This window comes from Somniosus microcephalus, chromosome 3, assembly GCF_052327205.1.
Source record: "Somniosus microcephalus isolate GS21.2 chromosome 3, FLI_Smic_1.0, whole genome shotgun sequence".
Lineage (NCBI taxonomy): Eukaryota > Metazoa > Chordata > Chondrichthyes > Squaliformes > Somniosidae > Somniosus > Somniosus microcephalus.
The window spans coordinates 282,295,473-282,321,289 of record NC_140989.1 but is presented as its reverse complement, the minus strand read 5'-3'; the positions used below and the strand labels follow the sequence as shown (position 1 = coordinate 282,321,289).

The window sequence follows — 25,817 nt, the reverse complement described above, 5'->3', positions numbered from 1 at the left end:
TTGGGACGTTTTACTGTTAAAGGCGCTATATAAATACAAGTTGTTGTTGAAACGTTAACTCTGTTTCTCTCGCCACAGGTGCTGCCTGGCCTGCTGAGTATTTCCAGCAGTTTCTGTTTTTATTTCAGATTTCCAACATCCGCAGTATTTTGCTCTTGAAGTTTATGGAGGATGGAGAATGGGAGGTTGGACGTGATAAAGGTATGGATGATAGTTGCAGCAGCATAAGGCTGTGGTAGGTATTGTTAGAGAGGTGGAAGTAGGCAGTTTTTGTGAAGGAGACTGTATGGGTTGAAAGCTCAGCTCGCAGTTGAATAGGATTCACAAGATTGTGAACAATCTGGTTCAGCCGGAGACAGGGGCTGGGGATGGAGTCAGTGGCAAGGGTACAGAGGTAATGACAAGGGCCAAAGATGATGGCTTCAGTCTTCCCACTGTTTAGCTGCAGGAAACCGTGGTTTGTCCAAGATGGATGAGACAAGCAGTCTGACAATAGAGGTGGCGGTGACGTCAAAAAAGATGGCGGAGAGGTAGAGCTGGGTGTCATCAGCATACACGTGGAAGCTGATCCCACGTCTGTGGATATTGTTGGCAAAGAGCTGGATGCAGGTAAGGAATAGGAGGGAGCCATGGATAGAGAAGCCATTGAGGCTATCATTAGATAGGTAAGAGGAGAACCCAGCGATGGCAGTCCCATCAAGGTCAATTATAGAAAAAAGATCTGCTAATCTTTGACCACATTTTTACAGTAGGGAATTTTGTTTACGGATTGCTTCTCTCTCCTTTCCTTTTCCTTATGGTCTTTGGTTCAAATGCAGGCTAGCAAGTTGTTCCAAGAAAACATCATGCACTTTTCACACCTCTTTAATGGAGACAACGGATCCAAGATCAACATGCAAAATCAATTATTCTAGAGAATTATAAGAATAATAAAGCTTACAAAACAAAGATCTGTTGCGGCTTTGTGATAAAAACAAGTGAGTGATTTTCTCAGAGACCCCAGAAGGGGGCAGTATCAGGAGAGCAAAATAATTCTTGGCATGGAATGACAATGGAAAATAAAATGTTAGCGAATTCCTGGAATATAATAAAATGAAATTTGCAATTGGCACCCACACAAATATGTATTGGTTTCTTAAAAAATGCATACAAATCCTGAGGAATTGAAATCCCCAATCAGTCGGCACTTTTTACTCACTCGAGACCAGTCTTTAAAATCAACCTTTTTAGTTTTGTACCTGTTGTGTCATATTGCTACGGTTGCCTCACAGTAGGAAGATCCATATGCTGGGGAGGAGCGAGATTGGGCAACTGACATGAAGTAAGCTTCTGTTCTGTTAGGTAGAAGTGGCAATGGCCATCAAACTGGAGCCTGGCCTTTTAACTGGAGAAGGTGGCATCAAACCAAAAAGCTTTGTGAAAGCAGTGTGTGGGTGGAGAAAGGAGGAATAATAATGTTTAGCAGCCCACTAATTGAAGTGGCTGAGCACTTGACTCCAAGTTCAAATTTGAAAGGTGTTTGTTGCAAACATATTAATGCATCAGTTGGGTTTATTTAAATTTCACAGCGCTGGCCCCTTAAACAGGACCAATTTAAAATTTACAGACAGCATAATGTGTCCACTTAAAAAAAAAAGTCAATATACTATTGCCATTGCTTTTAGTAATGCCTCAGAACATTTGCATTTCATCAGGGCTTCTGATGCAGACCATTTATAACTGCATCCTACCTGTACTTTATTAAGAAAAAAACCTACAGAATGCTTCCTCTAGTCTGATGAATAGCAGCTCTTATAGGGTCACTACAATTGACTTTAACTTCTCTTGGCTAGGCAATTATTGGCCGGGGGTGGGAGAGGGAATCAGCTAGGGTTGCTGCTCCTGATCATATCCATTGACCTTTACTGGAAGGCATGCTTACGGGTGGACATCTGATGAAACCAGGATCAGGCTTGGCTGTGATGATTTTATAACCAGTTAACACTCTCTGGGTTCCAATAATACCAATGGGCAATTGGGTGAAGTACCAAAGTGCACTGATGGAACCATAGTCCAACCAAAGTCAGTGCCTTCTGGAGAGGAAGAGAGAAAATTATTTGGTGGAGGGGGTGGGGGAATGAATAAAATTGTACTTTGAGACCGGCAGAATATAATACACATTTTAGAATGCAAGAACCATTGATTTGTAATTGCAGATTACATTTCATACAAATACATTTAAATGGGTCAATTTTGAATCAATGTATCCATGGAGTAATGTAAAAATACAAAAATATACATTTTTAAAAAGTGAGCAAGCTCAGAATGAACAAATAGAGTTCAAAATTAGTGTACATCCATCATATTATCATGTATACATTCTGCAATCAATATAGGTAAATATTTAGTGTTAACATCCAGTTAAGTGTATGGAAACAAACAATAAATGGGGTGGAGGAACAAACATATGCAAGTTAGCACATACTGGTCCAGCAGTCAGTCAAAACAAACGATGGCGGCAACAGCATTTGTGTTAAATGTATTACCAAGAGGGTTACAGGAGTGGGCTTAAATATCTAACAATCAAACAGTTTGATTACCAAACACAAGATTTTTAATTAACTTTATTTAAAAGGACAAGATTTTTTTACACTTTGGTGGAATCTAATTTATAGAATTTGCATTTATCCAATTTGTGTGTAAATAGTTTATTTTTTAAAATACCTATCTCATTGTAGTTCCCTTCGGAGTTGGTTATGGTACAGGGTTGTATAATGCCCAATCTTTTGAGCCTTATATAAAAAAAAAAATCTACAGTACAAAGCCAAGACTAAGTTAGGTCTTGGTATATTAATGTAACTACTGTAACAAGACTCACTACTGCTGACAATGATTTTAAACATTAACAAACTTGATTGTTAAAATTTGAGAAAGTGTATGATGGACAGGATGAAAAATAAATCAATTAATCCAGAATTACTCAAAAGAGGAGTACAATCATTTGATCTTCAAACTCTATTAGCCACTATAGCTTCAAGCTTTTAAAAATAAAATTAAAAAATTCACGTGAACCTATAAACTAGTCACAGGTAACAGTAAAGTAAATTTAAACAGAGATAAATGTCAATGATACTTGTTTATACAAACATTTAAAAAAAAAGCTTGCATAAAATTAAGAGGTTCTCAAGGCAACTTTAGCCAGCCTCAACTTTTTGTCTGGTAAAGAGGTCCTGGGGAAACAACTATATTGCACATATTATAATTAACAGAAAGCTAGTGTGATGGAAGAATACTTGTAAAGTGCCTCAAGTTACAGGTCACTCTTCAGGCCCAAAATATCTCACTGATTTTGTGATTTGTCTTTCACCCAAAACCTAAATTTTGTTCAAGGATTGAACTCTTCTTTGGTCGTTGTTTTTAAATAATTGATATGGATTACATTTGCCAACAGATGGATGATCACATTGTGGAACACAACATCACTGTCACACCCACACCCTCAGTCACACCCACACCCTCAGTCACACCCACACCCTCAGTCACACCCACACCCACACACTCAGTCACACCCACACCCACACACTCAGTCACACCCACACCCACACACTCAGTCACACCCACACCCACACACTCAGTCACACCCACACCCACACACTCAGTCACACCCACACCCACACACTCAGTCACACCCACACACTCTGCCACACACAGTCACACTCTGCCACACACACTCTGTCAGTCACACACACACTCTGTCAGTCACACACACACTCTGTCAGTCACACACACACTCTGTCAGTCACACACACACTCTGTCAGTCACACACACACTCTGTCAGTCACACACACACTCTGTCAGTCACACACACACTCTGTCAGTCACACACACACTCTGTCAGTCACACACACACTCTGTCAGTCACACACACACACTCAAGTTGTTGCAATAGGTGTTTGAATCTTCTCAGGCACTCTGTGGTTCAAGTTCTCTGGTTCTTGAGTTTTAACTGGGTCCTTTGAATCATTTTCGCCTGTGTCATTAGCAGCAGGGCTCTCCGCTTCCTTTTCAACCTGTTTAACTATGTGACTCTGGCTGTCCCCCTCTTTAATAGCTTTGTGTGTTGATTCTTCACCACCTGGATTGGTTTGATTGGTCCCCTTGGCCGGTTCCTGCTGCTGCAACATATTGTCCACTTCAATCTCTAGTTCCAGCCGCTCCTCATCCGTCTCCATTTCCAGTTGCTGCATCAGCTCCTCCAGCTTATTAGCTTTGCGTAATTCATTCTGCTGGATTATGGTGCACAGATGCTCAGTCAGCTGCTCCTTCAATTCAGTCTTCTTGTACAGATTCATTTTTGCTGCAACGTATTCGACTTCTGCCTTATCATATCTCTTCCTGAGGGCCGGGAAAGGACATACAATGAGCAAGATGAATGTTGTTCACTCTGCAGGCTATACTGTGCAAATATCACTTCAAGTCATGAAAATAGCTGCAAAGAGATATAATATGCAACGCACAGAGTTTGGAACAACTTTTTTTCCTGAGGAACTCTTTGTTCTTCCTCCTCAGGTCATACCAAAATGCAACTAAGTAGTAGGGAACCAGCTTGCAGCTCACCAGTTTTGCCACTATCAGCCTCTATGAGAAGCACAAAAGTGGCCTGCTAACTTCTCTGATTTCTTTTTTCTTTCTTCCCCCCCACCACCCCCCTCCCCGCCACACCCACCCCGCCTTAGCTGGTGTACCAATGCCTAGCCTTCACTGGGTTATATCCAGGAGGGGACAATGCCTACCTTTCAATGAACTCTTCTCCACTCTCCAGTGATGTGGCGAGGTCAGAAACTCAGCAGTATTGAAGAACTGCATGTCCAGCACCATACATGTTTTGTATTCTTGAAAATCTTTCCAAATGAACACTTCTTTTTGTTCAAAAATGAATTAGTACAGACCACTATTGCGGGCAATGTAAACTTAAGACGGAATCCTATTTTACAAACACAGAAATAAAACAGCACCCCCACCCAAGATAGGTAGCACATAAATTGTTGTAATCTCCTGTCAGTTTTAATTGCCACTGTTGTTGCACTAAGATGATTGTACACACTACTTCTCAAAAGTTTCAAGTCCAAGTGTGAGCTGGGTATCCGCTTTTAATAAACTGCAATCAGTAGCCGAGGCTGCCCCATCAAGTAGACATTGCTGGAAGGCCAAACTCACTTTTTCTGATCCCAACCCATCAAAAAAAAAGTCCTGAAATAAATGTAGGTTGCGAATCTTGTAAATTTGAAATGTTGTCAATATAAATTCAGAAGAACTGAACTGATGTCTCTGTTGCCAAAGTGGCAGGTAACTAGCTTGCTCGCAAACCTCTGCCAGTAACCCCTTTGACCACCTGCTTTGGAGGTGTGACTTTAAAAAAAAAACACATCTCCCTATTTGGTGTGGTGTAGATCGGGAACGAGCAGTGATGAACCAACATCTTTTCACTCAACTAAGCATTATAGTCACAGCAGTTAGTGCCACTACTGTATAAAGTTATTTTATTACGATGCTCTGAAGATCCCAATTTAGTGTTTGAATAATCTACAGCTTCCACTAGGTCACAACAAGATTGTGCCAGTGCTCTGGCTGATGGCACTGTAAAATCTCTGTATTTGGAGCATGCATTAAATTTTACTGAGTAGAGCAGCACAAACAATGCAATAATCTCAGTAAGGATAAACAGGAGCGGGGATGTTTCACTTTAAAGTATTGTAAATAAAATTGAATTACATTGCACCTACAGCATAGAAACAGGTCATTTGGCCCCAACTGGTCTATGCCGGCGTTTATGATCCACACGAGCCTCCTCCCACCCTACCAGCATATCCTTCTATTTCTTTCGCCCTCATGCGCTTATCTAGCTTCCCCTTAAATGCATCTAAGCTATTTACCTCAACTACTCCTTGTAGTAGCACGTTCTACATTCTCACTACTCTTTGGGTAAAGAAGTTTTTCCTAAATTCCCTATTGGATTTATTAGTGATTATCTTATATTTATGGCCTCTAGTTTTGGTCTCCCTCACAAGTGGAAATATTTGCTCTACATCTATCCCATCAAACCCTTCATTATCTAAAAAGACCTCATCACTCCCTCTGCCTTCTCTTTTCCAGAGAATTCTATCCCTATAGAAATGTGGCAGCATGTGGCCTCCTTATTCTTCCTATCAAAATGCACCACCTCAAAATGCACCACCTTATCTATCTTGAAATTCATTTGTCAATTAAAAACCCATCCTGCAAGTTTATTAATGTCTTCCTGTATTTTGTCACATTCTTCCTTTGTATTAGCACCTCCCCAATTTGGCATTGTTCAAAAATTTTAAAATTGTACTTCCGATTCCAGACTTATTCAAGAAATTCAAATCTCTGGTTAGGGGAAACAGTAAAGACTTACCCACATTGTTGCTGCTTAAAAGAATTTATGCAAATATAAGCAAAGTGAGGGATATAGGACGCACTATCTGCACCAATTAACTTGTCATTTCTTACTTTCAATGAGATTCACAACAATATGCCATTCTTTGCAAGTGCCAGCAAGGTTTTCTTTTGGTTTCAATAGTCAGTGAAGCCTGTAAATTGGTTCACAGCAATTATTCCCTTCACTGAATTAATGCACAACTTTTCTAACTTCAAAATCTTTTTAAACATGGTTGTTAGTGACATGGTTAAATCCAAGCCTCATTTGTTATAAAACCACAGTGATCATTTTGGTTGCTAAAGCTAACATTATGTCATTCGGGTCTTGTCCAAGCCCATGTCTCAATCCCACACACAGAACAGGCACGGTGTTTCTTATTTTGCGATATATACACATGGCACATGCTCAGGTGACAAAGTTTATAAAGACTCTTTTTTGCTCCATGACCAATACAGTCACCCTCATAGTAAATTCATACCTGATCCAAGCATTAAATTCCAATATAGAACTTTCCATTTCTATAGAACTTCTGATCCAAACATAAAATGCTTCCCAATTATGTTTTATTAAAAAAAGATGCAGCACACAACATAGCCCACAGACAAATGTCAACTTGAGACAGTGAACCATTTTAATAGCCTATAATCACAGCAGGGTAAAATGTTTTAACTTTTTTCTGTTGGTCATGTTTAGGTTGAATTACTGACTGATACAATTACGATATGAGAATTTAGAAATAGTTAATTTCTTGGCAAATCACACATTAATCAGGATTCAACAGTAGTTGAAAACAACCTCCACTTTAAAAAAAATATATTACAAAACAAAAACAAATTGCTGATGGTTCAGTGGGTAAATGCATAATGTGATCCATGCAGTTAGCTGATGTCAGCCAAAGATTGAATTGGGTTCAGGATCTCAGCTAGAGATGGGGACATTTGGCCAGAATTCCAACTCTTGATCACTATCCAATGACTCCTACAAGTACCTGAACAGTGCTCAGCATCAGCTCTGATCAGTTAAATAGCCCATGAAGTTCACATATGAAACTTTATTATAACTTTTACAATTATACTAATTCAATGAGAGTGAGATAAATGAATACCCCGAATTCATCATTTGCATTTCTTTAATTAGAATGGCTGTAACTCTTTTCTACGACGTCAGTTCTGAAACGTTAACTCTATTTCTCTCTCCACAGATGCTGCCTGACCTGCTGGGTATTTCCAGCATTTTCTGTTTTTATTTCTTTTCTACTGGTTGGGTCTGGATGGTTAGAACAGAAGCAGTGGATTGTGCCTCAAAGTGCATACATAGTCTTACTTAGCCTGATGGTATTCCCAGCTAGACTGTTCAATCCGATTCCGCAGGATGTTAACATCACTCGATAACAAGTCATCCAAGGTCTGAAGCTCATTTTGGATCTGCTTTAGTTTCACAGTTTCTGCTATGGTTCGTTTAGACCTAGAATGATTATTACTGGTCAGAACGGCACAAGACATATAGCCATTGACAACTTGCCACAACATACTTTAAAAAGAACCCATTTAAACTTAAAACTTTAAGAAACTTTAGATGTAGCTGAAGAATATTTAATGATTGATGCGTATGTAAATTCTTAAATTTGTTAATGTATAATATGCAATTAACATCACCTCTTTAGATCAAAGTAAAATAAACTTGGGTATGCATTCTCTCTTTTCAATTCCCCCCTCACCCCCCAAAATCTTCGGTAGGCAATGACTCCTTCACCGAGGTATGTTCACAGTTGTTGATCTCCCTTCCATACCTCACCCAAGTGGCCATTATTCATGAATCTTAACTGAAAGAACTGGTAGGCTATCTGACTGGACAAAATTGTGGCTGATCCAGATCGTGCAAACATGGGGGTTTGCTGGATAGTGACCAAATGTTTTTCTTTCGCTAACCTGGCATCTCCGGCAAATGGCAGTGCTCCAGTGCCATCCAGTTTGCAAATTGATGGGACAAATATGACAACTTGAGAAAATCTAACCTTTCTAATGGCTCACAAAGTTTGGTGTGAAATAACTTTTTCGGATAATAGCTCTGAAGGTATACAGTAGCCCCAAAACAAGTGAGGGCTGACTTAATGAGTCAACTTATCCTCCTGTTAACAAAACTCCATACCTTTCTGCAATGGCTTTTGACAGAAGTGCTTTCTTGCGTTTATTCTTCTCTTCCATTAATCGCTGTTCTAGCTGCAGCTGTTCCAGACGAGATCTCTCGCGACTGTGGAGAAACAATCACATTAAAGAAACACTAGAGAGTCAATTTTATCGATTTTTCCTTTAGTTTCTATGAGCTAACTTAGTCAGCAGCTCACTAATAACGTTACTATGTTGAACAACAGATTGCGCACTGGTCAAATAGAAAAGTAAAAAAAATTGCAAATATGACTTCACTTCAAGTTCATGGGAAGATTCAAGCACTTGTCTTTTTTTTTTTATAAACAGATGTTGACTGACCTGTTGTGTATTTCCAGCATTTTTGCTTTTACTGCAAACTGTTCAGGTACTGCTTTAGAAGTAAGTTTGTGCCACCTCCCACTCAATTAAAATATTTAAATAACTGAGACTGCTAACAGCTTTAACAACTTGTGGTTTATTTGGTTTTGAATAGTTTTGATTGATTTATTGGAAGTCATGGTGCTGACAGATTAGCAGACTGGTGCACCAATGTGTTATGTTGGAGTGGCATAATGCAAATGCAGTCTACGCCTGATAATCGAGTCATATTTTGAACAAAGAATTAATTAAACAATAATTCAAATTAAGTAACAGGAAAATGGGCATTTAATGCTAAAATTTAATTATTCATATAATATGAATTAAACAGCATTGAACTAAGTAGACTTATGTGCCTATTATTCATCAGAGTTGCTGAGACCAATAATTTGCTATACTGGGGATGTATCAAGCAGGGCAGAGTTCTCTTAGAAGGGGACAGGGAGTTGCCAATGAATAGGCATGTATATTACAGTGTCACTGGCAGAAGCTTTTTTTGGTGATTTTTTGTTGAGGGAATAGAGTGGCCAATGTTGGGGAATGAAACAAATGCTTTTCCACTTTGGGCAGCCATGATCTACATCAACAAATCCCAGATCCAATCCAGAGCAGAGCAAAGCAAAGCTCCTGGTGCACAAATGTGCCTTAACCGTAGAATCTTAAAAAGAATTCCCTACTATATCAGTATTGGTTTTCTTTTTCCTTTTGTTATACTAGCCATTCTTATGGCTTCTCAGAACAAGAATGTCAATAAGTCTGAGAAAGGATAATGCTCTAATTAAGTAATGGTTGTTTTCTACCAATTTTGGAACATTCTCACAACTGCACAAAAATAATGCAAGCATCTGCTTGCTCAGGAACATCTACCAGTGTTTGAAGGAAGAAATAAAATATACAAAAACAAAACACTCATATCCATCTACAGATAGCTGCAGTGGAACACTGTTGGCCCCACATATTCAGAATCTGACTTGGGCGGGGGGGGGGGGGGGCGGATGAGACAGAGAGAAAGAAGGGAGAGTACACTTCTACTGTACTCAAAATAGATAAGAGCAATATACTGTGGAGTACTGTATAAACAAATTGTACAGTACTACAAGTAAATTGCATTGGCCCAAGCAAAACCACTGTACAATTGTATTTTATACATGGAACAAATTTACTGCACAGTAAAAGGCTGGACTTAAATTGCTAGTCACAAATGTGTTTAATCCTGACTGATTCAGATCAGTATTATATCGATTGTACTTCTCTTCATTTATCTCAGGAAGCACTTCTTAATGACACGAGGGCAACATTACTTTGCAACAACTGAGTGCACAGTAAATTACATTAGCAGAAAACTCTCACTTTGAAATTCCTCCCTTGGCCATGCAGCTGCTGTGGCAATGGCCTTCTCCTTGGTCTCCACCAATGCAGAGCCAAGAGGTACACCAGAGTGGTATGGGGACCAACAACAACCCCATCCCAATTTTCTCTTCCCACATAGAAGATTACAGGGTGATCTAAATGAAGTGTTTATGATTAAAGGATTTGATAGGGTAGATAGTGTGAAACTATATCCTCTGGTGGGAGAGTCCAGAACAAGGGGGCATAACCTTAAAATTAGAACTAGGGCGTTCAAGGGTGAAGTCAGGAAGCACTTTTTCACGCAAAGGGTGGTAAAAGTTTGGAAATTTCCCCCAAAAAGCTGTTTAGGCTAGATCAATTCAACATTTCAAAACTAAGATTGAGATATGTTAGGCAAGGATATATGGAACCAAATGGAGTCAAGATACAGATCAGCCATGATCTAATTGAAAGGCAGAATAGGCTCGAGGGACTGAATGGCCTACTCCTGCTCCTATGTTGGAAAATTAAGCTTGCATCCCGTCTCACTCTGATGCCATTGATTACTCTTCCAAGGAATGTGCTGCATAGAATCTCTCTCCAATGCTAAGATGGCAGCTTGAATAACTGACCAGTGTTTCCAAGGGTTCTTTTTTAATTATTTCTAGACTTACTAACAATTCCACCCCTTTGATCTGTTCTGTCGATAACTCTTTAACTGAGGAATCCTGGAATGTAAACGATGCTTTGGCTCCAGGTTTGTCTGTTTCTTTCTGGTGGCTTACTCCAGTTTTAGTTGGTTGTTTTTCAGTCACTTGCAAGGCCTGCTTTGGCCCTGGCTCGGGTGATGGTGTCTCTGTGGCTTGTGGAGGTCTCATCTTGGGTTTGGACAGTTGCTGTTCTGGAAGGGTAAAAGCAACTCTATCGTGCTCAATTGTTCTGTGGCTATACTGCTGTTGCAACGCTCTTTCCCTCTGGAGCTGCTGACGACTTTTGTTTGTTGATGGTGCTCGTTTAAATCTTTCTGGCTTTTCTGAGACCAACGGATCTGCAAATAATTAAATAATAATGTTTTAAAACATTTTTATTCATCCCAACACCTGTGGCCGAAAGTGGGTGATCTACTCACAGGCCTCTGTTGATGCCATCTGACTAATCACAAGGACAATGCTTACTCTCTATACAAGACTCCTTATTACCGTAGTAAGTTAATATGTTGCCACACTTCATGGTGCCAACACATTACACTTTAAGCTTGTACAGTGATCTTCCATCATTCCTAAAATATTGGTCATATCTAGAAACATTGGAACAGATCCTGGAATATATATGCACCCACTGCAACTGGTCTCAAACAGATCAAAGACAAGCAAGACACATTTCTGGTCCCACGTTGGACCATATTAATGCATATGAGCTGAACCCCAATCTTAAGCTCTTTCCCCCTCATCATGAAAAGAAACTCATATAAGCCATACCCTTAAAGCTCGTTTTAAAAATTTGCCGTTCATTTGTATGTCAATACAACATATACAATTAAAGACCAAAACTAACAGAGGACCCCATATTTCTTAATTCTCTATCAAACCTAGTTTATTTTACACAGTGAGGCCTCAGCAGCAACCGATGACCGTACACTAATAGACATGAAGAACACTCCATGTTCTCAGGTGCCTAAGACCCAGTTCCCCATGGGTCCCCAGAATGGAGGTCAGAAGCTCAGAAAACAAGCTTTGCTTTTTATTTGCTCTGCAATGGGGGCTGGAGCACGCAGTTACAGTAAACAGGGACAGCAGAAGTTGTCGGTCTCGAGGACCCTTTCCACAGCCCAAACACCATGGGCCTTACACACGTGAGCTTAATTGGTTTCATATAGAATGATACAGCCCAAGGAGGCCATTGCCCATCGTGCTTGTGCCAGCTCTTTGGTAGTTGTCCAACTAGTCCCACTCCCCTGCTCTTTTCCCATAATCCTGCAAATTTTTTCCCTTCAAGTATTTATCCAATTTCCTTTTGAAAGTTACTATTGAATCTGCTTCCACCGCCCTTTCAGGTAGTGCATTCCAGATTACAACTCGCTGTGTAAAAAAATGTTTCCTCCTGTCAATTTTGCCAATCACCTTAAAACTGCGTCCTCTGGTTACCAACCCTTTCTCCTTATTTACTCTATCAAAACAGTTCATGATTTTGAACACCGCTATCAAATCTCCCCTCAACTTTCTCTGCTAGAAGGAAAACAACTCCAGCTTCTCCAGTCTCTCCACATAACTGAAGTCCCTCATCCCTAGTACCATTCTAGTATATATCTTCTGCACCCTCTCCAAGGCCTTGACATCCTTCTTAATGTGTGGTGCCCAGAATTGAACACAATACTCCAGTGTTTTATAAAGGTGTAGCATAACTTCCTTGCTTTTGTACTCTATTCTCCTATTTATAAAGCCAAGGATCAAATACACTTTTTTTTTTTTTTTTAAAAACAGCCTTCTCAACTTGTCCTGCCACCTTCAAAGATTTGTGTTCCTACATCCCCAGGTCTCTCTGTTCCTGCACACCTTTAAAATTGTCTCATTCAGTTTATATTGCATCTCCTCATTCTTTCTACCAAAATGTATCACTTCACCCTTCTCTGTTAAATTTCATCTGCCATGTGTCTGCCCATTTCACCAGTCTGTCTATGTCCACCTGAAGTCTGTTCCTATCCTCCTCATTGTTTACTAGATTTCCGAGTTTCACGTCAGCTGCAACATTTGAAATTATGCCCTGTATACCCAAGTCCAGGTCATTGATATATATCAAAAAAAGCAGTGGTCCCAATACCAACCCCTGGGGCCCACTCTTCTTCCCTTCAGTCTAAAAAGCAACCGTTCATCGGCTTTCTATCCACACGGCCCCCGTCCCTCTAATCCCATGGGTTGTAATTTTGCTAACCAGTCTATTATGTGGTAGCTTCCTGGTTTATCCCTCACCCCTTTTTTAAAGAGGGGTGTAACATTTTCAATCCTCCAGTCCTCTGGAACCACCCCCATATCTAAGGAGTATTAGAAGATTGTGGACAGAGCCTCTGCAATTTCAACCCTTACTTCCCTCAGTAATCGAGGATGCATCCCAGCAGGTGACTTTTCTACCTTGAGGACTGCCAACCTTTTAAGAACCTGCTCTTTATTTTTATCCTATCCAATATCATTACCTCCTCCTTCACTGCTATATTGGCAGCATCCTCTTCTGTAGTGAAGACAGATGCAAAGTACTCATTTAGTACCTCAGCCACACTCTCTGCCTCCACATGATGATCTTTTTGGTCCCTAGTCAGCTCCACCCTTCCTTTGATTACCCTTTTACTATTTATATGTTTAGTAAAAACTTTTGGGTTCCCTTTTATGTTAGCCGCGGATCTATTCTCAAACTCCTCTCTTTGCCCCTCTTATTCCCTTTTTTTTTTTTAAGATCTCCTCTGTACTTTCTATATTTAGCTTGGTTCTCCACTGTATTAGGTACCTATATGGCTGATCAACAATTTTTCTGCTTCTTTTTCTGCTTCTAGTAGCAGTTCGAAGTTGTATCGTTGTACCAACAGATAACTGTATGAGGACCCACAAGAAAAAATTTAAACTTAAACTCATACTAACATCAGGTGTCTAGGTTTTTTAAAAGTAGTTTAAGGTTGACTATTCCTTTTTGGTTTGATTGCACCGCAGCTGGAATTTAGAGTATGGATCAGTCTGGGTTTCGAAATGATCACTTGTGTTCTTTGCACATACGTTATAAAAAAAGAAAATTAGTTCCGGGACGATGCCATCTTTATGAAATAGGAAAAATATTGTGGTATTAATCTAGTTCTTGTACATATTGCATTTACATTTCTTGAACTAGTATGTCAGTGGTTCTTCAATGGTTATGATCATAATTTAAGAATATTTAAAAAATGGCACCAAAATTCTATTTCTGCTTAAAAATGTTAATCAAATATCTTAATCATGCTGTAGATTAAATAACTTCAGATCAGTCACTGCCTCAACATTTCTGAAATGAGTCTTGGGATAGCACACAAGTTACCAGCTATGTCCTATCTGTATTTAATTTGCAGATCAATAATTCCACTAGGAGTAATAGGATTGGGGTTGGAATTAATTGATAGCTAAAGATTAACAGTGATCACCGAAATGTATTACAAGATAGTCAGGGGTGTGTGGGGGAGGGAGCAGAACAATTCATTGTAGTATCTGCTGCATGCCACACCTTCAGTCTTGTCTTCTAGTGGGAGCATCTTTCCCTACAAATCCGAGTACAGATGCCAGAGATGCAGCTGGCACGTGGCATATACAATACCTCTGCAATACTGCATTGTTGCTACAATAAATAGCATGCATGTTTAAAAGAAACACTTTCCACATGTGAAAACAAATTCTTGTACCAGTCATCACATCTGAAACAGTATAAAATAGAATGCCTGTTAATACTGTTGCAGGTGGTAGTTACAGTTTTACTTCTACTGAAGGCTGAGATAATTGTATGTGTACTGAAAATCTTGAACGGACAGTTTTTTTTATTAAATAAAGTTACTTCTGCAACAACTTTTACCAAATAATGGTTACTTTGGTATCCCACAAGATGCATCTCAAGTCATGGTACAACCCATCATAACCTAAATAAAAAGTGATTAATATCTGGTCCACTTACTGCAAAACCAGCAGGTGGACTATGATAGTTTGAAATTCCAGGCCCTTTCTCTCACATCAAATTGCAGTGTCCAAGGCTGAAGACTACCAGTTATCTATGGCACAAAGCCAACAATTGGATATAGTTTTATGAACCATCTGGATGTAGATATGGTGATAACTTTATTTCAGCTATCACTCTATTCACAGAAATTTAGATACTTGATGCAATACTGAAGGTGCAGCTGCAGGTCTTCAGCAGACTTTAGAAAATCCTTTATTACTTAGTATTAACTAAGCAAACTGTGACATCTGGTGGCTAAAACAAGATTGTCCATCAATATCATCTTACACAGTAGATCTAAGATATCATGGCACATGGACAATAACATAAGTAGCGAACTAGAATCTGGGAAAGAACAAAAATACTCCACTCAATGAGTGAGACTAGGATAAGCATTCAGAGAATGTTTGATGTTTATATTTAATTTGTATCACAGTAATTCTATTAATTTGACTGGGTAGGCTGTATAGGAACAAGACTGCAATTATTCAACAGGGACCCAGTGAAAGACTTTAAAAAAGGTTAGTTTATTACAATTCCTGAAAACTTATCCAAGTCCAAAACATCATTAAAAATCTAGATCCAACTCAACTACAGTATTATGTAAAGGGAATAAGGCTATTAAAAAAAATCCAAGCAGCTCTCTATCAGACTGGTAGGTTACTTCTAAGCAGGGACGAGATTGGAGAATGAGTCAAATTCTTGTTGGATAAGTATTCACTGCATTATTTGAAACACTGCAAATAAAATAGTGAATGCTCATCAAACAAGGAACAAATGAAACTTGAAGAGGTGCTCTCTTCTCAGTGACAACAATTTTGAACAGATCTCTCAAATTCCTCAGTGTCACTGGTGGAATTTTCTTGTACAAATCATTCCAACAGACAACTTCACAGAAGTCTCCCAAATTATTTTTTTTAGAATTTTCCTGCATTAGATAAATAAGTTAGTTAAAGTCACTGGAGGTTGTCCTGGCAATCAAGGCAACTGTGGCCAGCCCATTCTACACTAGTTTTCAAAGAACTATAAATCAAAGCAGAATGACAGTTCCAGGTGCCAGTTCCAAAATTCATGAAGTATTACAACATTTTCTGCTCTCCTCATATCAAATCAGAATTAACAACCAACTCAGGTTTAACTTTAGTGACTGCTATAAACCAAGATAAGCTTTACAAGTACAATTTCCTTCAATGAAGATTTCCTTTAGTTGGGAAGAATGTTTAAACAGATTACCAGTCATCACTGCCCAGAGAATTAATCAGATCCCTTTGCATGGGGCATTCTAGTCGCATAACAAAACCCCCCAAATTAGTCCCTAAAATTGCAACTCACATCAATAGTCAAGATTATTTCTTTACTCCAGTCTTCAATATCTAAGGAAATTTGAGTTTTCCAGTTGATAATTATTTTCTTCCCTGACCACAACCAAAGTTGGCACAATGATTATTTTTTTCTGAAAAAGGGCCGCAGTAGAAAAATGCCCAAGAATGGAGAAGGTTTTATACTTTTCAATATTCTCTCTCTTCCCTCTCCTAGTTTATGCACAAATCTGGTTCAAAGTGAATGAGCTAGGAGATTTGTGTGACATTAGTGAAGCATTTTTGTCTAAGGTTTAGCTTGGTATTAGCTCCTTTACTTCTGTCACTCTACTTAATGAATTAAAAACCAATCTCACTTACAGAAGTCACATCTCAGCTTAACTTGACAATCTTATGACAATTAGGTAGTTTGGCCTCCTGGAAGTCTGTTTGAGGGAGGAGCCACACACTGAATTTAAGTGTATATGATTTGTCCAGATGTGTGCCTAATTGACAGCCTTTACAATTTAACAGTTATTTATGTAACATATTAGCTTTGGTTACTGCTCTGGGGAGTTTTTCAAATCAGTGAGTTTGACCTGGGGTCTTCAGAGAGGTTAACTGAAGACAACAAGATGTGCCATACAACTTCCATAGCTGGTGAGGAAATGATTAATTAAACTACAAAAAAGGTAATTATAATTTTCACACAGAAGTTGCAAACTATTTATTTTCTATTGTACGAGTTAATAAAGTTTAACAGTAGTGCAAAGATACATTATTAGTCAATCACTCATGGCACTGCACATGGGGATCAAGTCCAAGTGCAGTCTTCAGGTGGTGCGGGGTTAGAGGGTACCCTGGACCAGGTTGTGCAGACCGAATTCAATCCGCATTTTAAAGTCCTGCAATCTGCCCTTATTTTTGTATAACATTTTGATTTTAGATTATTTATAGTTAAATAGCAAAACATATGGCAATTTGGGAAGGAGAGGGGTAGAGTTGATTGAAGCATAGGAGTTTCTCTGTAGTATAGGCCAAGGAGCTGAGATGCACCAAACTGAGGTGCTAATGCACCCCCCATTGGCAGCGGCGGTGGGTGTAATTACAGTGATAAGTTTATATTGGAATTTATAACGGAAATTGCCTATGTCCACAACGTTGACAAAAGTATGACAAAAATGTGTGAACAGGAAGCAAGGTTTTGTAAATAGGAGGTAATATTTTGTAGACAGGAAGTGCATGCGTGCAGATATAAGAATTTTTAATATATTACTGGAAAATGTCCCATGTCATTGCACATGGGTAGTCAAGACCAGATGTACTTTTTTGGTTAATTGGGGTTGACGAGCAGGGGATAATTGGACCCGGATCCAGAGACATAATTTGGAACCCATTTTAAAGCCATACATTCTGTCCTTATTTTATACTTCCATCATAAATTTCTGTGTCCACATTTATAATGGAAAGTACCTATGTAAATGTCTCACTTGTCTCAGAAATGGAGGTGCAGTTTCAATTATGTGGACATAGGAATCTATAATGGCACAAGTTGACAGGAAGTGTATGCAGATACAAGATTTTTAATACATTAGTTGATCTCCCAGGGTGTTGCATATGGCAAGTTGGAGAAAATGACTTCTCTCTGCTGTCTTTGTGTTGCTGTTTGTCTCTGTTGCTTTTCAACCTATCCTATCTCTATTTCGCTTCTTGTTTGCCTACAAATACAGCAGCGCCTACACTTTAGCCGTGAAGCACTTTGGGACAATTATGAGGATATGAAAGGTGCTATATAAATGCAAGCACTTTTCTGTGTTTCTCTAACTATAACTTTTTGCTTCTCTCTGTTCTTTTCCACTTCTTCCCTCTTTCATGAAAGAGGCAATAGGTGGTAGGGCATTGAAAGAGGCCACTAATGGCTCCAGATAGCATTGTTTGAGTGTGTGTGTGGGTGGTGGGGTGAAGAAACCTGGCCCTTTCCCTTTCCCTCCTTCAATTATTTGTGCTTCCTCCATCCTCTTCCACTACACCATCCCACCTAAGATGAGATGAATTAAGATGGGAGGCGGCTTTGTGTGGAGCATAAACACCGACAAAGACCGGTTAGGCAGAATGGCCTGTTTCTGTGCTGTGAATACTATGTAACAGCACACCCTCACTTCCATCCTTACGCCTACCACTTCCCTTTTAGCCCACCTACTCAATCCTCTTTCTCCACTCTTCACCTTATTTCCACTCCCTCTAGCTCCCCTAAAGGGCAGGTGGCAAGGGGCTAGAGGTTTGTTTACCCTCAACCAATTTCCCTACTACCTACCTTGCTATCAGTTTTCCCCAAAGATGTTTTCTTTGCTTTCAAAATTCAACCTATAAAAAAATGAGGAAAGAAACTGCCCGACCTCCTTTCCCTCTATTTGTATCTCTTCCCCCCCGCCCCCCTTTGTTTCATGGATGCTAGAAATTACAATCTCTGTCTCACAGATAGAAGCAATCAGACTGGCTTTTCTAACTGGGCCAACAAAACACAGGTGATGTAATTAGGTGGCTTCAAAATTCAACTGTGGAAAAAAGGCTAAAAGAAAATCCTTAAAATGTTACAACTTCAGTGTGTCCCAAATCCCCTTCACATCTCCACCATGAGCATGTGTCCCTGCTATCCATTCTATACAATGTGCTCAGGGAGTTTTCTCTAAATTAACAAATTAAAGTTAAAGACCCAGAGTACAGAAGGTTGAAAAGAGTAAAAGAAGCAAAGCAATAAATGGCACCACTCTTGGATTTTAAAAGCCCGAAAATTGCAGGGGCAAAGACAGAGAAGTAAGGAGTTCAACAGTGTTGGAGGCATGTGCATGAATGAGTCAGAGCAGGAGTTGAAATGAGTCTTTATTTCAACAGAACAGGGATGTCAAGACAAAAGTGTGCAAGACAGCGTAGTGGAACTCAAAAGGGCTAAGGAGCACTGACTACTATAGAACTGATTTAATTAAGACAAAGATTGCCCGAAGAATAAAAATAATTTAGTTCGAATTAAGTGTTTTTTTCCTGACTCCCGCATTCTGACAGAGCTGCTTGGACTGAAGTAATTGGTTTCAAATTGTGACCAGAGCTTAAAATAACAGCAAATAATTGGGAAATAAATTTGACCCAAAAATGTGCATAGCCTTATACATAGACTGCAGTCAGTAAGAAAAGCATCTTGCAACCGATTTACAGTCGCAAAATTTAAACTGCAATGATTCAATTTGCATTACAGATAAAAAGAACAGAAACTGCAAATGCTAGAAATCGGAATTAAAAACAGAAAATGCACAAGTCTATCAGCATCTAAAAAAAGAGATGATAGGGTGTACAACCAAAACATTAACCTTAGTCAGGAAACTGGAAAATATCCAAGCCCCTTTTATGGGGCTGAATAAAACGATCTGTTGTAGTTTCAGCATTTTCTGATTCTACTTCATTCAATTTTCATTGATGCTATAAACGTTATGACTTCCCTCAAACTGATTTTAACACCAGTCGACTTTTCAGTGGGTTTTCAGAAAAAGGTCAGCAGTAGCAGCAACCTTTGTTTTCCTGTCACTTTCAACTGTGTGAATGCAAAAACAGCGTCAACTAAAATTCACGGCTGTCTCATTCCTGATTTGTGTTTGGGGCATTTGCCAGCCCGGTGGCTCCTTTGAGCAATATTATTCATTTGAACAGGTATTTTTTATTTTTAAACTAATGGGCATTTAACAAAAACTGCTTGCACCAACACGTCACATGGATGTACAGTGGTTGGCACTATTTAGGTTTCTAGATTTTGTTCAACCAATTTTGTAATATTTATTATACAGCGGAGCCATGATGTCGCTAAGAGCTCAAGAACTACTTAAATTGTGGCACAGGTAAGAGCAGGATGGGAGACAGACAGGCTGGCACACATTTTTTCCTCCATGATCTGATGCCAATCTTTCATCATGCACTCAATAGATTGTTTTTTTTAAAAAAAAAGTAAATCTACGAATGCAGGTTTGTACTATGAACTAGTGACTCGTACTACACCATAAGCGAGTTATCACTTCCGCAAGCGACAGTTCCTTTGGCACCAATGAACTTCTCTCACACGAGCATTTCTGGCCAAACAAGAATAAACATAATGCTGTACTCAACTGGTTGAAAAGACTGCATTCGGACCATTTTTCAGCCAGTCTGAGGCCAGTTTTCTGGCTGTTGGCCCTCTCTCAAATGGTTTAACTGTTTTATGGTACTAATACAGTAAACCTGCTTCAATTGCAAATCAGGCAAGTGGTGCGCATGTATTTTAGTTGATGCTGACCTCAGCATCTGAGTAGTTCTATACATTAGGAATTGAACACACAATCAAAGCTGACATTTGAATAGGGGGATTCCTATGATGCTTATGGGCATTCCATTTACGTACAGAATTCCCATAAGCATATTAGAAATCCCCAAATAAATAAGAATTCACACCACTTAAATAAAAATAAATGTTCCCATTAATTAAAAGACCCTTGAATTAAGTATTTAAAATAACAATGTAATATTTTGAAAAATAAATTTAAACATTTTAAAATGGGCCAAAATTTACCTAAACAAATTTTAAATGTATGTGTATGTTTTAAACATGTTTAAAATTTTAACCCTTATGCTGGTAAAAGGCCGTATGCCTGTTTTTAACCTGGCATAAGGGTTTCGTGGGCATTCGCTGGACAGTAGTTGGACGAATAGCCCAACTCTGCGCCAGCGAAAGTGAATTTGTACCAGATGCGAAGGATCTGTCAATACGGAACTTGCGGGGTCTTTCTGAAGGCTGTGTGTACACTGTCAAAAGCACTGCCATTTCACGGCCATTATCTAGGCTGACATTTCAGTGCAGTGCCGTATCTGAGGGAGTCAGGGGCTTCATCTTTTGGATGTTAAACCATGTCTGCCCTCTCTTTTAATTTGTTCTTGGGATATGGGTGACTGACAAGGCAGTATTCCTGTATTATAACAGTGACTACACTTCAAAAGTACTTCATTGGCTGTAAAGCGCTTTGGGACATCCTGAGGTTGTAAAAGGCACTATATAAATGCAAGTCTTTCAAGTCTTTTATTTATTACCCATCCTCATGGCATCAAGTCAACCATTTAGTGCGGGACTGGAGTCACATGTAGGTCAGAGGTGGCAGGTCCCTCCCTGAAGGACGTTAGTGAACCAGTTGAGTTTTTACAACATTCAATCAAATTTCATGATCACTTTTTTCTGGTGTCACCACAAATTCAGATTTATTGAATTCAATTTTACAACCATAACACTAGACCACCGTATTCATGGATGTAAAAGTCCCATGGCACTATTCAAAGATGAGCAAGAGAATTCGAGCCAACATTTATACCCCCCCAAAACCAGCACCAAAAACATTAACTGTTCATTCATCTCGCTGCCGTTTGTGAATCCTTGCTGCGGATAAATTGGCTGCCGCGTTTACGTGCATTACAAGTGACTACACTTCAAAACTGGTTGGGAAGCACTTGGGGTATCCTGAAAACATGAAAGGCAATATATAAATGCAAGCTCCTTTTTTTATTGGTTCTTGGGATGTGGGCTTCGCTGGCAAGGTGAGCATTTATTGCCCATCCCTAACTGCTCAAGGTGGTGGTGAGCCGCCTTCTTGAACCGCTGCAGTCTGTGGTGAAGGTACTCCCACAGTGCTGTTAGGGAGGGAGTTCCAGGATTTTGAACCAGTATGTGTGGCTGGTCCAATTACGCTTCTGGTCAATGGTGACCCCCCTGGATGTTAATGGTGGAGGATTTGGCGATGGTAATGCCATTGATGTCAAGGGGCAGTGGTTAGACTCTTGCATGCTGGACCTAGTCATTGCCTGGCGCGAATGTTACTCGTCACTTCTCAGCCCAGGCCTGAACGTCGTCCAGGTCTTGCTGCTCGCGGGCCTTGACGGCTTCATTATCTGAGGAGTTCCGAATGGAACTGAACACTGTGCAATCAGCAGCGAACATCCCCACTTCTGACTTTATGATGGAGGCAAGGTCATTGATGAAGCAGCTGAAGGTGGTTGGGTCTAGGACACTACACCGAGGAACTCCTGCAGCGATCTCCTGGGGCTGAGATGTTTGACCTCCAACCACCACAACCATCTTCCTTTGTGCTAGGTATGCCTCCAGCCAATGGAGAGTTTTCCCCCCCGATTCCCATTGACTTCAGTTTTACTAGGGCTCCTTGATGCCACACTCGGTCAAATGTTGCCTTGATGGCAAGGGCAGTCACTCTCACCTCACCTCTGGAATTCAGCTCCTTTGTCCATGTTTGGACCAAGGCTGTAATCAGGTCTGGAACCGAGTGGTCCTGGCGGAACCCAAACTGACCATCAGTGAGCAGGTTATTGGTGAGTAAGCATCGCTTGATAGCACTGTCGACGACACCTACCTTCACTTTGCTGATGATTGAGAATAGACTGATGGGGCGGTAATTTGTCGGATTGGATTTGTTCTGCTTTTTGTCGACAGGACATACCTGGGCAGTTTTCCACATTGTCGGGTAGATTGTAGCGGTACTGGAACAGCTTGGCTAGCTGTGAGTTCTGGAACAGCTTGGCTAGCTGTGAGTTCTGGAGCACAAGTCTTCAGCACGACAGGTGGGATGTTATCGGCCTTTGCTGTATTCAGTGCGTTCAGCCATTTCTGGATATCATTTGGAGTGAATCGAATTGGCTGAAGACTGGCTTCTGTGATGGTCGGGACCTCAGAAGGCCGAAATGGATCATCCACATGGCACCTCTGGCTGAAGATGGTTGCAAACACTTCAGCCTTGTCTTTTGCACTCGCATGCTGGGCTCCGCCATCATTTGAGGATGGGGATATTCATGGAACCGCCTCCTCCCGTTAGTTGTTTAATTGTCCACCACCATTCACGACTCGATGTGGCAGGACTGCACAGCTTTGATCTGATCCGTTGATTGTGGGATCACTTAGCTCTGTCTATAGCATGCCGCTTCCGCTGTTTAGCATGCATGTAGTCCTGTGTTGCAGCTTCCCTAGGTTGGCACCTCATTTTTAGGTATGCCTGGTGCTGCTCCTGGCATGCACTTCTGCACTCCTCATTGAACCAGGGTTGGTCCTCTGGCTTGATGGTAATGGTAGAGTGAGGCATTTGCCAGGCCATGAGGTTACAGATTGTGGTGGAATACAATTTTTGTCTGCTTACGGCCCACATCGCCTCATGGATGCCCAGTTTAGAGCTGCTAGATCTGTTCTGAATCTATCCCATTTAGCACGGTGGTAGTGCCACACAACACGATGGAGGGTGTCCTCAGTGTGAAGACAAGATTTCGTCTCCACAAGGACTGTGAGGTGGTCACTGCTACCAATACCATCATGGACAGATGCATCTGTGACAGGTAGATTGATGAGGAGGTGGTCAAGTAGGTTTTTCTCCTCGTGTTGGTTCTCTCACCACCTGCCGTAGGCACAGTCTGGCTGCTATGTCCTTCAGGACTCGGCCAGCTCGGTCAGTAGTGGTGCTACCGAGCCACTCTTGGTGATGGACATAGAAGTCCCCCACCCAGAGTACATTCTGTGCCCTTGCTACCCTCAGTACTTCTTCCAGCTGGTGTTCAACATGGAGAAGTATTGATTCATCAGCTGAGGGAGGGCGGTAGGTGGTAATCAGCAGGAGGTTTCCTTGCCCATGCTTGACCCTAAGCCATGAGACTTCATGGGGTCCAGAGTCAATGTTGAGGACTATGAGGTATAGGAAGACTCCCAGGGCCACTCCATCCTGACTATATACCACTTGTGGTCTGTCCTGCCAGTGGAACTGGACATGCCCAGGGATGGTGATGGAGGAGTCTGGGACATTGCTTGAAAGGTATGACTATGTCAGGTTGATACATTACTAGTCTGTGGGACAGTTCTTCCAATTTTGGCACAAAGTCCCCAGATGAGGACTTTACAGGGTGGTCTTCGTCTGGTTTTACTCATTGTTTTTTGTAGCGGTTTTTGTACACAGTGACTTGCTAGGCCATTTCAGAGGGCAGTTAAGAGTCAACCACATTGCTGTGGGTCTGGAGCCACATATAGGCCAAACCGGGTAAGGATGGCAGATTTCCAGATGAGTTTTTAAAGACAATCCAATAGTTTCATGGATTTTATTCTAGACTTTTAGATTCTAGGTTTTTTATTCCAGATTTATTTAATTAAATTCATTTAAATGCCCCAGTTGCCGTGGTGGGATTTGAACTCACAGATCATTAGTCCAGGCCTGCGGATCGCTGGTTCAATAACGTTACCACTATGCTTCCGCACCGGCGGCAATATCAATTCGGGTCAGCCCTCTCTTTGCAGCAATTCACCTTGAGGCTGGACCATCAGACCTTTGCGCACCTGTGCATATTTACAGTTTTGCTTTGCTTGCTGAGGTGCAGTACAAGGGCAGCAATACAAGCCGGTAACACCGCCCCGAAAGCACTACCAGCAAATCTGCAGCAGTACAGGGCCCAGTCAGACACATATATAGCGAGGCTCAGTACTGTAACAAAACATTGCAGACTCCGCACCTCGGACACCGACATTAGAAAGGTCCGTTTCACCAACACCAACACCCCCACCCCCACCTGCCATCGACACCTTACACAATTCTTAATTTTACCTTTCAGCTGCTTTATTCGCGTCAGCTCCTCGTCAGAAAATCCTGCCCAGCCAGCCATACCTCCAACACAATAAACAAGCCCTCAGGAGGAGGAGGCCGGCTGGCGCAAGATCCCAGGCTGCATTGAGGCCGACTCGCTCCGAGCCGCTGGCACTGCCGAGACAATGCGCATGCGCACAGGAGACGCGTGGCACTAGAGCCACTGCGCGTGCGCGGCGCAAAAAACGGGAGTCGCCATCGACTGATGGAGATGTGGGCGGAGCTTCTCCTCTGACCCAGCACCCTTGCGCGCAGATCGCGTGAACCCCGGGCTGGCGGCCGCGCGCACGGCGCGTGATAGCTCTGCTGGCAACCGACACGCGGCCGCGCGTGGGGGCAGGCACGTGATTTTTGGCTGCAGGCAGATAGGCGGAGCAGATACGGTAGTTGGCGCTGATTGACCGAGCGTGGTCACGTGCGCTAGGTACCACACACCTGCAATAGATTCTTCAAAGAAGACTGGACCAGAGTGACCTAGGCCACATGTGGGAAGGTGGTCGTGTTGGAGAAGAGTGATATGTGGTATCAAATTCCCAGGCCACCTGCTTTTTCTGCGGCCTGGAGGAGTCCGTGTGCCATGTCTATATAGAATGTGAGAGGTTGCAGCCCCTCTTCCATTATTTGAAGGGGCTGCTGCTTGATTTTTGGCTGCACTTCAGTCCCACGCTCCTGATCTTTGGTCACCCAGTGAGGAGGGGAGCGGGCAGATCGGAGGGCCTCCTCATTGGACTGTTCCTGGGCCTGGCCAAAATAGCCATTAACTGGTCCAGGTAGCGGGCGGTTGAGGGGGTCGTTCGGCCCGATTGCCTGCCTCTCATG

At 41.2% G+C, this 25,817-nt stretch overlaps 1 protein-coding gene across 1 annotated transcript; it reads right to left on the bottom strand.

The window, feature by feature from the left end:
• Positions 1-848: 848 nt before the first annotated feature.
• On the bottom strand, positions 849-25,172 carry gorab (golgin, rab6-interacting). Its single transcript, XM_085982641.1, has 5 exons — positions 24,960-25,172; positions 10,973-11,342; positions 8,589-8,690; positions 7,764-7,904; positions 849-4,375 (listed from the first exon to the last, which is right to left on the bottom strand). The coding sequence occupies exons 1-5, from the start codon at positions 25,015-25,017 to the stop codon at positions 3,913-3,915; spliced, it is 1,134 nt and encodes a 377-aa protein (XP_085838767.1). The 5' UTR covers positions 25,018-25,172; the 3' UTR covers positions 849-3,912.
• Positions 25,173-25,817: the final 645 nt, after the last annotated feature.